Source organism: Felis catus, chromosome C2, assembly GCF_018350175.1.
Source record: "Felis catus isolate Fca126 chromosome C2, F.catus_Fca126_mat1.0, whole genome shotgun sequence".
NCBI lineage: Eukaryota > Metazoa > Chordata > Mammalia > Carnivora > Felidae > Felis > Felis catus.
Window position 1 is genome coordinate 67,368,595 of NC_058376.1, and position 14,782 is coordinate 67,383,376.

At 34.7% G+C, this 14,782-nt stretch overlaps 1 protein-coding gene across 11 annotated transcripts in view; it reads right to left on the bottom strand.

Moving 5' to 3' along the window:
* Positions 1-299: 299 nt before the first annotated feature.
* Positions 300-14,782, bottom strand: part of IQCB1 (IQ motif containing B1) — a 62,783-nt gene continuing 48,300 nt past the window's right edge. For all 11 annotated transcript variants that reach the window (XM_011285926.4, XM_006936092.5, XM_006936093.4 and 8 more), the window contains 3 exons: positions 12,017-12,148; positions 1,939-2,095; positions 300-864 (listed from right to left, as the gene is read on the bottom strand). In XM_011285926.4, coding sequence (XP_011284228.1) covers positions 635-864; positions 1,939-2,095; positions 12,017-12,148 — 519 coding nt within the window. In that variant the 3' untranslated portion in view covers positions 300-634. The remainder of the gene's footprint in view (positions 865-1,938; positions 2,096-12,016; positions 12,149-14,782) is intronic.

The following is a 14,782-nucleotide window of genomic DNA, read 5'->3' on the forward strand; positions in this document are numbered from 1 at the left end:
CATGGGGCTCAAACTCACAAGCCATGAGATCATGACCTGAGCCGAAGTCAGATGCTCAACCGACTGAGCTACCCAGGCACCCTTCTTAGGATTTTTTTTTTTTTTAATGTAGTTCTTTTAGAAATAACAAGATAGAAAATGAGTTCAAGCACTGTTTGGTAGAAAATAGTGTGGTGCCCTTCAAATGACCATTTCTTTTCCTGATCTTAATAAATTAGGCCAAGAACATACTTTTTATATTCGTAGAAACACATGCATTCTAAACAATAAATGTGAAAAGTTGAAGTAATCCTGACAAGTTTTTGAGAATTGTTGAAAATATTTATTTAGAAAACATCTTTAGTAGGAAAACAGCAAAAACAAAAGAACTACCACATTTCATCTAAGCAATAGAATGCCACGCTGAGGTTAGTTCCACAATAAAAGCCATCCTAATTTGTGTGTGGCGTGGGTAATGTGGAAAAAAAAAAGAGAACTGAGATAGAGGTAGAAGGTAACTCCTTGCTTACTGCCTGAAAATCTTATCTGGAGAGGAATTTTGGGAAATGAGTTAGGATAGCTCTAGTCTACTAGTATGCCAGAGGCAGAACCAATACAATCTCCTGAAATAAGTGTCATTTCTTTGGGTAGCTCCCTAAGGGGGTTTGGTTCCACCAATGAATAAAGTTCCTAATTCTACACTGAGCTCATCCTTTGGGACATCAATCTCATCTCCTTCTTCTTCCCCAAGATTCTTCCACCAGGGTGCCTGTAAATGCTTCAGAGCGGTAAGATGGGCCTGCTTGGCCTTGGCTGCCACAGGCCTGGATCTACTTAGGAAGAGCTCAGGTTCCTTCCCTTCTGCTTCCTTCAGACTTGGTGCCTCTGTAGTAAACAGAAAATAAACAGGTGAGTAGAAGAGTTATGTATCAAACAAGTAGGAATTTGGAAAGTATAGAGTTGGAACTCTGCTATAGTAGGCAAGGGATAGGGTTCCAATTCTGAATCTATTATCATTGCTAGCTATAGATGGCATACGACTATTCATAAGTTGAAGCTGTGGCTGGCATTAACTACCCACCCCCCATACTGTGTAAAAGAAAAGAATTTAAAAAGATGTAGGTTTTTTTAGACGGTTTAAAGAACATGAATTTTTAAAATATAGCAGAACCCCATCCTATATATGAGAGGCTCAGTTCCAGCCACCCATCTATTGAAAAATAAAAAATTCACAAGTAATGGCACTAAACAGAAGACCCTGGTCCTTTCTGCTCCGTACACACTAAAAGTGTTTCATAGGTGGACTAAAATGTAGGATGAGATCTCTCCCTAAATGTATCTATGGTCGTAAGAAGCAGATGAATTAACTTTTGTGAAAACACTTCATTAAAAATTGTAAAATGGGGGCTCCTGGGTGTCTCAGTCGGTTAAGTGTCTGACTTTGGCTCAGGTCAGGATCTAGCAGTTCATGAGTTCGAGCCCCGCGTCAGGCTCTGTGATGACAGCTCAGAGCCTGGAGCCTGCTTTGGATTCTGTGTCTCCCTCTCTCTCTGCCCCTCCCCTGCTCACACTCTGTCTCTCTCTCAAAAATAAATGTTAAAAAAAATTATAAAATGGCACTGTAACTACTGTCATCTACTTCTAAAATATTATCAAAAGCTTTTGAGACTACATAATGAAATTTGGCTAGTAGGGCTTAGCATCTTTATAATTAATAACTTTTGTCTAAGTTGATATCTATGAATGATAGCAAGGCTTAGAGAAATAGCCAAAAAGCAGGTTATGAGATCTGCATTATTTGAAAAGATCATGTGCTGGCATGTTCTGGATCTAGAAATTTCTGAGGACAAGAAATAGGCTAATAAACATTAAATGGTATTTTCCTTCTGAAGATTTTCAATGTCACAAAATCTTGCATAGGTTGTTCACTTTAGGATACCAAAATAAACAAGCACATACTCATTAATTGTTCAATGTTGGTGGTGATCTGAGCCATCAGAGCCTCCCTGTGCTGCTGGGCTCTCTCTTCTAGGACCCTGCCCATAAGGTAGTGTTGCAGTTGTTCTTGAGCTTGGGAATGGAGCTCTCTGCTAGTCACATCTGACATCTGAGAGCTCTGGGAAAAAAGAAGAGAAAAAATTATCACAGGAGACATATGTTTCACCCAACCACTTAGCAGAGGTTCCAGAATGCTTAGCTATCTCAGCCTATCAAATGAATCTCATGATTGATTTCGACCTTGTACTCTTGTTCAAGCATTAAGTAGGTTTTTAAAAGCAGCTTTATGAAAATTCAGAGGATAGTTTCTTTCTGGTATATTCCCATACCTCACTTCCTCACATACTGTAGAATTTTGGGAGAAGAGGAAAGATTAAGAGCCCTTAGTGAAAACTACAAATGGTTCGGTAAAGATACTGGCCTGGAAGAGGAATAACAAGCCCAACCCCTGTTCCAGATCCCACCTGACAGGCTTTTTATCTCACTCCCACTCCCAAACTTATCTAAACCATAATGTTATAACTGCTTCTGGTTTCACAAAACAAGGGGAAAAAATCAGCTAAAGGACCATATTCCTTTGGCTACACAGCTACTTTAAAGAGAACTTAATTAGTTTGGACAAGAATAAGAAAATCTTAACTCTGAAGCTGATAAAGCTTCTGACACCACAGCTTGCTCAAATATTCCAGTTCCTGGATCTGGGATACAGTCCCACTCCAGCTAACACTTTACTTTTCAGCCACAGAATCTTAAACAGGAGCACGAGAGTATGGCTAAAGTAATACTTGTTTTTTAAATGAGAGCATGCATCAACATCATACAAAATGCATTAAAAGAGAGAGAGAGAGAGATCAAAGACCTAAATATAAGAGAGAAAATTATAAAACTCTCAGAATAAAAGGGGAAAAATCATGACATTAGGTTTGGCCATTTCTTGAATATGACACTGAAGACACAGACACAACAAAAGACAGACAAGTTGAACCTCCATCAAAATTAAAAATTTCTGTGCATCAAAGGATGCTATGAACAGAGCTGAGAGACAGAATACGAAATTTGTGTTTAATGGGTATAATTTCAGTTTTGCAAAATGAAAAACATTTTGAAGGTGAATGGTGGTGATAGTTGCACAACAATGTAAATGTATTTAATTCCACTGAGCTGTACACTTAAAAATGATTAAAATGGTAATTTTACGTTCGGTATTTTTATGTTTTATATATTTTACAATTAAAAGAAATAAATTAAAAAATAGAACCATGAGGACACACCAAACCTACTGATTCAGAATTACTTGCTGTGTATGTGTTGCTTGGGTATATTATTTTTATAAAGGGATTACTCTCCTTTTAAAAGAAAAGGTTTGCTTTTCTTTTCTTTTGCATTTAGGTTAATTTTTTTTTTTAACATACAGCTTTATTGAGGTAAAAGTGACATACAATTAACTACAATTATCAAAAGTGAACAATTTGGTAAGGTTTTTAAAAAAATTTTTAAGTTTATTTATTTTGAGAGACAGAGACAGCACAAGTGGGAGAGGGGAAGAGAGAAGGAGAGACAGAATCCCAAGCAGGCTCTGTGCTACGAGCGCAGAGCCAATGCGGGGCTCAAACCCACAACACCATGAGACTATGACCTGAGCTGAAACCAAGAGTTGGATGCTCAACAGGCTGAGCCACCCAAGTGCCCCAAATTTGGTAAGCTTTGATCTATGTATACATCTGTGAAAACCATTATCACAGTCAGGATAATGAACATCCATCACCACCAGGAGTGTCATTGCCTTTTTGTAATCCTTCATTCCCTACTCTCCCATCCCCAAGTAACCACTGACTTAATTTTGTTACTCTAGAGATTACATTTTTAAAGTTTATATAAATGGGGTAATTCAATGTATATTGTCTGGCTTCTTTCACATAGCATAATTATTTTGAGATTCATCTATGTTGCTGTATCTATAATTCATTCCTTTATACTGTGGACTGGTATTCCATTGTATGGATATAGAGCAACTTGTTTATCTGTTGATGGATGCTTGGGTTATTTCTAGTTTTGGGCTATGAGCATTCATTTACAAATGCTTGTATGGATATATATTTCCTTTCCACTTGGATAAATACTTAAGAGTGGGATCACTGAATCATATGATGGATATACGTTTAACTTTTTAAGAAACTGCCAAACTGTTTCCAAAGGGGTTGCACTATTTTGCATTCCCATCAGCAGTGTATGAGAGAGCTACAGTCCCTTCACATGCTTGCCAAACTTTGACATAGTCAACTTTTAAAGTTCTAGACATTTTAACAGTTGTGTAAAGATCTTATTATGGTTTAAATTTGTATTTCCTTTATTGACTTATGTCAATATTTCATGTATTTGCCACAATTTCTTTGGGTGAAGTGTCTGTTAAAATCTTTTGCCTATTTAAAAAATTGCTTTGCTTTGCTTTGTTTTCTTATTGTTGAGTTTACACTCTGGATACAAGTCCTTTACCAGATACATTCTTGGCAAAGATATTTTCCCAATATTTGCTTTTTTAAAAAAAATTCTATTATGGTGTCTTTCGAAGAACAGAAGTTCAAAATTTTGATGAAAACCAATTTATCAATTTTTCTTTTGTAGATTATGCTATTGTTGTTGTATTTAAGAAATTACTGCCCAACCAAAAGTATGGCTTTTCTCTAATGTTTTCTTCTAGAAGTTTTATATAATTTTAGATTTTGCATTTAAGTCTATGATCCATTTTAAGTTTTATATATGATACAGTATATGGATCCAAGTTCATGTTTTTTACATATGGATATCCAATTGTTCCAGTTTCTCCACACATTAACTGTGCACCTCTGTCAGTAATCAGGCGGCCATATATGTGGGTTTATTTTTGGATTTGATTTTGGTTCCACTGATTTATTTTTTTAAAATCTTTATATCAGTACCACAGTTTTGGCTACTACAGCTCTATAGTTCATGAAATCAGGTAGTGTTAAACCTCCAACTTTGTTCTTTTTTGTAGTTATTTTAGCCTTTCTAGGTCCTTTGCATTTCCATATGAATTTTAGAATCAGCTTGTCAATTTCTACAAAAAAAGCCTGCTAGGATTTTGACTGTACTGAATGACATTCTGTCTTGTTCCTGATTTCAGGAAAGAAGATTCCAGTCTTTCATCATTGTCAGCTGTAGATATTCTTCATCAGATAGAGGAAGTTTCTTTCTATTCCTACTTTGCTGAAATTTTTTTTGCATGTATTTATATGATGGCAATTGTTTTTCCTGGTCTGTTAATATGGTGAATTACTTTAATTGATTTTCAAAGGTTAAATTAACCCCAAATCCCTGAGATAATCCCAGGATGTATTAACCTTTCAATAGATTGTTGAATTCAACTTCTTATAATTTTGTTTAGAATTTTTTCATGTATGCATGAAAAATATTGTTTTGAAGTTCTTTGCTTGTAATGTCTCTGGTTATGGTGTCAGAGTAATGCTGGTCTTATAAAATGAGCTGAGAAGTATTGCCTCCCCTTCAGTTTGGTAGAAGACTTTATATAGAATTTGCACTATTTCCTCCTTAAATTCACCAGTAAAACCAATCTTTCCCTCAAGTTTTTCCTGAGGAAAGTTTTTAACTACAATTTGTTACCTATATATATAGATACAGGGGCTATTCATTTTATCTCTTTCTTCTTGGGTAAGCTTCGTAATTCTTATCTTTAAAGGAATTTATTTCATGAGATTAATCAAATTTATTGACATATGAAGTTGTTCATAATATTCCATTATCCTTTAATATCTGTAGTATCTACAATGAGGTCACCTTTCTTATCCCTGACAGTGGTAATCTGTATCTCCTCTTTTTCCTGATTAGTCTGCCTACAAGTTTTATCAATTTTATTGATCCTCTCAAATAACTGGCTTTTTGTTTTATTAAATTTTTTCTATTACCTTTGTTTTCTATCTTATTGATTTCTCTCAAATGTTTATTATTTCCTTTCTTCTATTTACTTTGGGTTTAACTTGTCCTTTTACTAGTTACTTAATATGTAAGCTGAGGTCTTTGATTTGAACCTTCTTTTAATATAGATGGTCAGCAATATGAATTTCCCTCCAAATACTGGTTTAGAATCCACAAGTTCAATTTTTATTTATTTATTTATTTGTTTAGTTAGTTAGTTAGTTATTTAGTTAGTTAGTTTCAATTTAAATTCAAGCTAGTTAACATACAGAGTAGTCCTAGTCAGAAGTAGAACCCAGTGATTCATCTCTTACATATAACACCCAGTGCTCATCCCAAAAAGTGCCCTCCTTAATGCTCATCACCCATTTAACTCATCCCTCCACCCACCTGCCCTCCAGCAGCCCTGTTTGTTCTCTGTATTTAAGAGTCTCTTATGGTTTGCTTCCCTGTTTTTTATCTTATTTTTCCTTCCCTTCTCCTATGATCATCTGTTGAGTTTCTCAAATTCCATGTATAAGTGAAATCATATTATCTCTGTCTTTCTCTGACTTATTTCACATAGCATAATGCCCTCTAGTTTTATCCACATTGTTGCAAATGGCAAGATTTCATTCTTTTTCATCATTGAGTAGTATTCCATTGTGTGTATATCTATATCTATATCTATCTATCTATCTATCTATCTATCTATCTATCTATATATACACACACATTTTCCTTATCCATTCATCAGCAAGTTCTGAAATATGCTTCCATTCAGTTTGAAATATTTTTTAATTTCCCTTTTTACTTCTTTAATGTCCTTTACTTCCCTTTTTCCCTTCTTTGGTTATTCAGACATGTGTTGCTTAGTTTCCAAATATTTGGGGATGATATATCTAGAGATCTTTCTGTTCTTAAATTTCAAACAATTTCATTGTGGTCAGAGAACATACTTTGTATGACTTCAGTCTTTTTCAATTTACTGACTTGTTTTATGCCACTGAACATGGTCTATCTTGGCAAATATTCTGTGTGTACAGGAGAAAAATGTGTATTCTGCTGTCATTCCATGGAGGGTTCTAAAAATGTCAACCAGATCAAGTTGTCTGATAGTGTCATTCAAGTCTACTATATTCTTGCTGCTTTTCTGCCTATTTATCCTGTAAGTTGTTTAGAAATGGTTATTGAAATCTCTATATTGTGGCTTTCTCTACTTTTCATCATAGTTCTATCAGTTTTTGATTCATGTATTTTATTGTGGCTAAATATATATGTAATTTATCATGTTAACCACTTTTTAAGTGTATAGTTTAGTGACATTAAATACATTCACATTGTTGTGCAACCATCACCAGGGTCCATCTCTAGAACTTCTTCATCTTTCCAAACTGAAATTCCATACCATTTAAACACTACCTCCCCATTCTCCCACCCCCCACTCCTGGACACCACCATTCATTCTATTTCCCATCTCTATTCTAGGTACTTCATTTAAGTAGAATCATACAACATTCGTTCTTTTCTGTTTGGCTTATTTCACTTAGCATAATGCCTCAAAGTTCATCTATGTTGTCTCCATATAGTTTCAAGTTCTGTTATTAGGTGCATAAACATTTAGATTCTTATGTCCTTTTGATTAATTGACCCTTTCATTATTATGAAATTGCCTTCTTTACTAGGTAGCACTATTAATAATCTAGTAATAGTGCTCTGACATCCACTTTGATATTTATATAGTCATTCTAGATTTCTTTCACTAGTGTTTGCACATTTTGTTCTTTTTATTTTTTCATACTTAAAGTGTGTTTCTTGTAGTTAACATATAATCAAGTCATACTTGTTCATTTAATCTGACAATCTCTGCTTATTAATTGGGGGTATTCATACCATTTAAATTTATTATAATTATTGATATGGTTATGTTTGAGTCTATCATTTTATTATTTTTCATTTTCCCATTACTTTCTTTTATTTTTCCTCTTTTTCTGCTTTCTTTTCGATTAATCGACTATTTTATAATTGTTTCATCTCCTTTATAGGCTTATTAGCTATAACTCTTTTGTTCTTTAACTTTATTGGTAGCTTTAGGATTCAGAGTATACATCTTTAATTATCAATCCACTTTCAAGTATTTTCTCACTTCACATATAGTATAAAAACTTTTCAATAGTATACATCTATTTCTCTCCTGGTTTTTATACTATTGTTGCAAAGCATTATATTTTTACATATGTTACAAACACCATTAAACATTGCTATTACTTTTGTTTCAAATAATCAACTGCCTATTTTTGAAAATGAAGTTCAACTGAAACACAACTACAAGTATTTGTTTATATATTATCTAAGACTGCTTTAATCTACAGCTGCAGAGATGCATAATGATGATAAAGTCTATATGGTCTACAAAACTGGAAATATTTAATCTGTAGTATGTATTACAGAACATTTGATGACATTTTGGTTTTAAAAAAGATCAATTATGGGGTGCCTGGGTGGCTCAGTCGGTTGAGCATCCTACTTCTCACAGTTTGTGGGTTCGAACCCCGCATCAGGTTCTGTGCTGACAGCTCAGAGCCTGCAGCCTGTTTCAGATTCTGTGTCTCTCTCTCTCTCTACCCCTCCCTCACTCATGCTCTGTCTCTCAAAAATAAACATTAAAAAAATTTTTTTAAATCAATTATATTTTATAAAGATTTAAATGATGAGTTAAAAGTCATATATTTACCCATGTAGTTACCATTTCCAGTACTTCTTAATTTCTTTATGTAGAATTGGACTTCTTATGGTACCATTTTTAAGAGAAATCGTAAATCCTTTACAACTTGAAGGCTGTAACATTTCTGGTAGTGTGAATATGCTGGTGACAAAGTACTTTATCACTTGTATGTCTGAAAAAGTTATTTTGTCTTCGTTTTTAAAATAATTTTTCATAGTAAAGAATTCTACATTGACAGCTTTTTTTTTTCAATTACTTTAAAGTTATCTTCTTACTTGCATTGTTCCTGCTGAGAAATATGTCATCTGTTTTTATATGTTTTTGTTTTCTGTTTTTAAGATTTTTACTTTATTACTGATTCGAGGAATCCCATTATAATATGCCTTGGCATAGGTTTTGTTTTGTTTTTTTTCCCCATGTGCCTGTGCCTTCATTGGACTTGGGGGTAAATTTATAATTTGGAAAGTTTTTGGCCATTATGTTTTCTTTTTTTTTTTTTTTAATTTTTTTTTTTACCGTTTATTTATTTTTGAGACAGAGAGAGACAGAGCATGAACAGGGGAGGGGCAGAGAGAGAGGGAGACACAGAATCTGAAACAGGCTCCAGGCTCTGAGCTGTCAGCACAGAGCCCGACGCGGGGCTCGAACTCACGGACTGTGAGATCATGACCTAAGCCGAAGTCGGATGCTTAATCGACCGAGCCACCCAGGCGCCCCGGCCATTATGTTTTCTATCTTTCTTTCCTATCTTCTTCAGAAACTCCCAATTATTCATTTAATAGGCCACATGAAGACTCACTAATGTTCTTTACAATTAAAAAAATTTTTTTCTTTTTTGACTCGTTTTGCATAGTATATACTACTGTGCCTTCAACTGTATTAATCTTATTCATCCATGTCTCATCTGCTATTAATGATCTAGTGCATTTTTCATATCACACATTGAAATTTTTACCTCTAGAAGTTTGATTTGGGTATATTTTATATCTTCCACATCTCCACTTAAAATTTGAACATATGGAATATAGTTATAATACTAACTTTTAATGTCCTTCTCTGCTAATTCTAACATCTGTGTAATCTCTAGAGTGGTTTAAGTGTCCTCCTCATTATGGGTCATGTTTTCCTGCCTCTATATATGCTTATTAATCTTTGAATGCAAGACATTGTAACTTTTACCTTGTTGAGTGTAGTTATTTTGGTATTTCTAAAAATCTTGAGGCTTTTTCTGAGATGTGGATAAATTACATAAAATTTTTTTGGTATTTTTGGCTCTTGCTTTTATGATTTGTTTGGCAGAATGTATCAGTATATACTATTTACTTTCTACTACTAAGACAAGACCTTCCTGAGTATTCTTACTGATGCCCTGTGGATTAAGTTTTTCTAGTCTGTTTGATGGGAACATGCACTATGGACCTGTGTTGAGTACCAGGCACTGTTCTCTTTTATCTTTTAAGATGACTGTTTCCTTGGCCTTGGGTAGTTTCCTTATATACATGTACTAATCAGAATTCTGAAATATACTCAAGGGAACATTCTCCAGATATCTGGGGTTCTCTTTGTATCTCCTTTTACTCTGGTACTCTGTCCTATGAAATCTAGCTACCTTGTTCTCCTCAGACTCTCAGTTTCATTTCCTCAGCATGGGATTCCAAAGAGCTCCTCCTTTGTTCCTCCTCCTTATGCTGTGACCTAGAAACTCTCTCAGGGTAATAAGCTAGGGTCATCATATGGCTCACTCTGGTCCCTCTCAGGAATTACTAATTTTTATTGTTTGATGTCCATGGTCTTGGAAACTATTGTTTCATGTATTTCATCATGTATTTCATCTCTACCCGCCGCCCCCCCCCCCCACAGTTGTTTCAGGCAGGAAGTAAATCCAGTCCCTTTTACCCCATCCTCCCTCTCAGGAATTACTAACCTTCACTGTCTGATGCCCACTGACTTGAAAACCATTGTTTCACGTATTTTATCTCCCTCCCACCAGTTGTTTTGGGCAGTAAGTAAATTCTGTCCCTGTTCCTAAATCTTGGATAGAAGCAGAAGTCAGAACTTTTTTCTATTGTCTACCTCTATGTGGTAACCACAGAGGGCCAGAAATACAAGGGCAGGCTTGTCATCTTTTTTTTCCACAGGCCTACATTAGTTTGTGAATTCTTAAATTCAGATTAGTAGGCAGGAAAAGTAGGAGTCCTTACTTATGCCTCCTCAACTGAGCCTTGCTGTCGAATTCTGCTTTTAGCAATGTTCTGTTCCAGTGGTAATCTATCAGATACATGCTCAGCTATAACATGTTAGTCCTCTAATTCCTATTTATAATGGTCTTTCTGTTTTTTGAGATTTTGTTTCTTTTTGTTTTGTTTTGCATAAGGCTCTTTAGTTTTGGGAGCTCTGGAAGAATGAAAGGGTGAATGATAGGACTACCTAACATTATTCTTAACCTCTAACATTAGTCACCCAGAACTTTCAGATTTTAGAAAGAGGGAGAAAGTGTGTGTATGTGGGGAGGAGGGGGTAGAGAGGAGGGAGAAACAGAACCCAGAGACAAACAATGGAAGCACAAGAAAACAGATGTGAAAAGTACGTAAGTGGTACTTTCATGAGTGGTTATTAGTTTAAGTGAGGCAATAAGAATTCTGATTGGCTGGAATGTATAATCTCCCAACTTTCCTTATAAAATTAGTGAAGTGTGGAAGTATGGGAGAAACATCAAGAAAAGGGAAAGTGAGCGTGATTGGCAGAAATATAGGTCATTAAAATTAATGACAGGGTGGTGAATCACTCTAAAAGCAGAAAGGAAAATGATCTTCAAAAACATATAGGAGTATATGGTCAAGAACTCAGAAGGGAGAAGCAAATAACATCTGAGATGTAGTACTGTGGTTACAGAAAGTAAAAGATATGGACATTTCTATTGGGAGAAAGGTGTTAGCAGTATTACAGTAATAAAATCATAAGAGGCATACAGCCAACTGTTTTATAATATTGGCTCCTGGAGTTTCATTAATAACAGATGTCAGTTTCCACATGTATGTATTATGTGTTTGGGTATATATGTTAACAACGAATTTTACTGACTGGAAGCTATATATACTCTTTGTGGAAGCTTCAACATAGTTTTATGCACTATTACAAAAAAAAAAGCAATGACCATGTTTTGCTGATACACTATGCAAGATGACTGAATTGAAGCAGTCTCCTTCCTTATTGACTATACGATGGCACATGTAATTATAAGACTCCTTAACTCTATGGTAAAGCCACTGTATTACCTTTTACCAATAATAAATGCACAAACACATATAATACACTACTTTGTTGGTGAATATCATGCACTGGCAAAAAGTAACACTGATTATCAAGGCACAGAAGCCTGCATACCGGATGTCTTTGGAGATAGTCATCCACTTGTTGCTTCAGTTGAACTCTGCGTGCATCAGTGAGGTCTTGAAGTCCTTGCCAAGGAGCAAACAGTTTCTTTTTCTTATGACACTTTGCTAGGAATTTAAGAGTCTGGAGCAAAAAAAGAGTTGTAATTTTTCATTCCTAACTAATAGAATTATTTTCTTTTACAACATACAGCAGCAAACATATTACAAGTTATTAACTCTGAGTGTGTATGAGGAGAGGGATGGGATTGTGATGGGAGTGAGGGAGGACAATGATTTTTTAATGATATTTTCTTGGAGTGTTTTAATCTTTTACAAGGATATATTCATGTATTATTTATATACAAAGCAACAAAGAGGAAAAAATAGGAAATGAGTTCTCATCCCAATTCTAGTCCCTTATAAACTGTATGATTTGAGACATAGTATAGTAAGCAATCAGGAGGAAAAAACTGGAAGTAAGCTCTTGTCTCAATACTTGTCCCTTATAAACTGTGTATGATTTTGGGCAAGTCACTTGATCTCTACAGAAAGGGATCTAGGTCTATAGAAAAGACACCCCAATTCTACTTAGACTACAAGAATGTGAGGATCAAAGGGATAGTATGTACGAAAACGTTTGGTAAATGAGGAAATACTATAAAATTATAAAATATGGGGCTACTGACAAAAGTACTTTCTTAATTTTCTTTCTCATGTCCTTCAGAAAGAATTCCTGGTAAAACAAGAAGTCTTAAAACAGGCAAGATTTGGAAACAAATTTGAAATTATTCTGGCCAATTTTTTTCACTCTTCTCCCCTCCTTGTATTTTTTATTTCATCAAAGTTACATATTCACATTGCCTTAAGGAAAAGGTTGGCAAATTATGGCCCACAGACCAAAGCCAGCCTGCTGTGTCTTTTTGTATGGCTTAAAAGTTAAAAATGGTTTGTACTTTTATATGTTTAAAAAGAATATACTGACTTGTGAAAATTATATGAAATTCAAAATTCATTGTCTACAAATAACATATTATTGATGTTCCATGCTTGCTTATGTATTGTTTTCAGCTTCCTCTGTACTATAACTATAGAGCTGAACAGTTGCAAGACTGCATGGCTCACAAAGTATAAAATATTTTACTATTCAGTGCTTTCCAGAAAAAAAAATCATTGATATAATTCTACTGTTTAATGTGGCAGTTTTATAAGAATTATTATAAAAAAAAAACAACTACAGCTCTCTGCCCCCGCCCTCAAAGACAACTTTAACTCTTCCAGCTGCTTCTTTTGATGTTTATCTTCATCTACTTTTCTGCAATTTTTCAAGTATGGGTATTATCTATCCACCTTCTTCTATAGCAGATAAGGATTTAGCTTAGCTCTCTTTCATTGCTTGCCCTCCCACATATTTTCTACATCCCCAAATATCCAATATTATTGTAAATGTAGTTAAATCAATGTGCAGTGCTTACATAATTATAACTACAAAAAGATCATTCAGTTTTGAACCATATAGTATATGATTACTTTTCCTTTCTTGCACATTTTTTATTTTCTGTAGAATAAATAAGTGCGTTGTTTTCCAATGATTACTTTTCTATGTACTTATCCCTGATCATGCATCTAAACTCTGTCCTAATGCTTACTTAATACATTAAAACATATCAGGCATTCTATCAAATTTGTTTTCTGGGATATACATTTTCTGGAGCTTTCTGACCTGCTCAAAACTGGATTGACTGTTCTCTATGCCTGATGCATGTCATCCTGAGATCTCCATTCACCATCATCTTAGCGACTCCTTTTCATCTTTCCTTTGCACGTTACTATATTCCACATTGTCTTTTTTCTTGTTTTAGAGACTTTGTGATACGTGAAAATTCTTTAGTTTACCCTTATCTTTAACTGATGGTGCAGATGATATAGAATTCTAGTAGGAAATCCTTTTCCCTCCAAAATGTAACAGCTTTACTCCAATATATTTTAGCTTCCAATGTTGCTACTGAGAAGTATGTGTGTCTCCAGTGTAGTTCACAGTAATGTAAAATAAATGTGGGTGTATTTCTGTCCTTGTTTTAGACATTTAGTTAGCCCTTTTAATCTAAAACTAATGACACTGAGTTCTGGGAAATATTGAATTATTTGATTTCCTCTCCTCAGGTTTTTTTCTGTTCTTTGTTTTAAATGTTTGAATATTTGACTTCCTGGACTGGTTTTCTTTTCTTTTTGCCCTGCTCTCTGGATTTCCTAATTTTTCCCCCTACTCCTTTTATTATGTCTTTCATTTTTTCTTCTGCCAATTTTTCTTCTATTTGTTCCCCTTTATATAGCATCCTGGTTTTGTTTCATGCATTATCTTCTCTTAGCTCTGAGGAATTACCAGATTTTTAAAAAGTCTTCTTATCCCTGCAATATCTCTATTTCCACCAAGTAGTTTTATTGTTTGTTTTGGCTTCAGCTTTCCTCAGATATTCAGTGACACTTTGAGCTGATAGTTAAGAGTGAAAACTAAGAAGTTGTTAGAAATTCTGGGCTGGTGGGTAGGCCTTATCTACTGTGTATTTTAATATAAAACTACTGACCTGGGCTGTTTCTTTGTGGAGTACCCCATCGTGAGCATACTTGTAACTCTTCTCAGATTTCCCAAAGAAAATATTCTCAATCTACTGTTTGCAAGAGATAAGCCTGGCTGATGGCACACAGGGACCTGAGGGCGTGGTGAACAGAGCTGGAAGTATTCTCACTCACTATATAAAATTTCCCTAATATCCCTGTT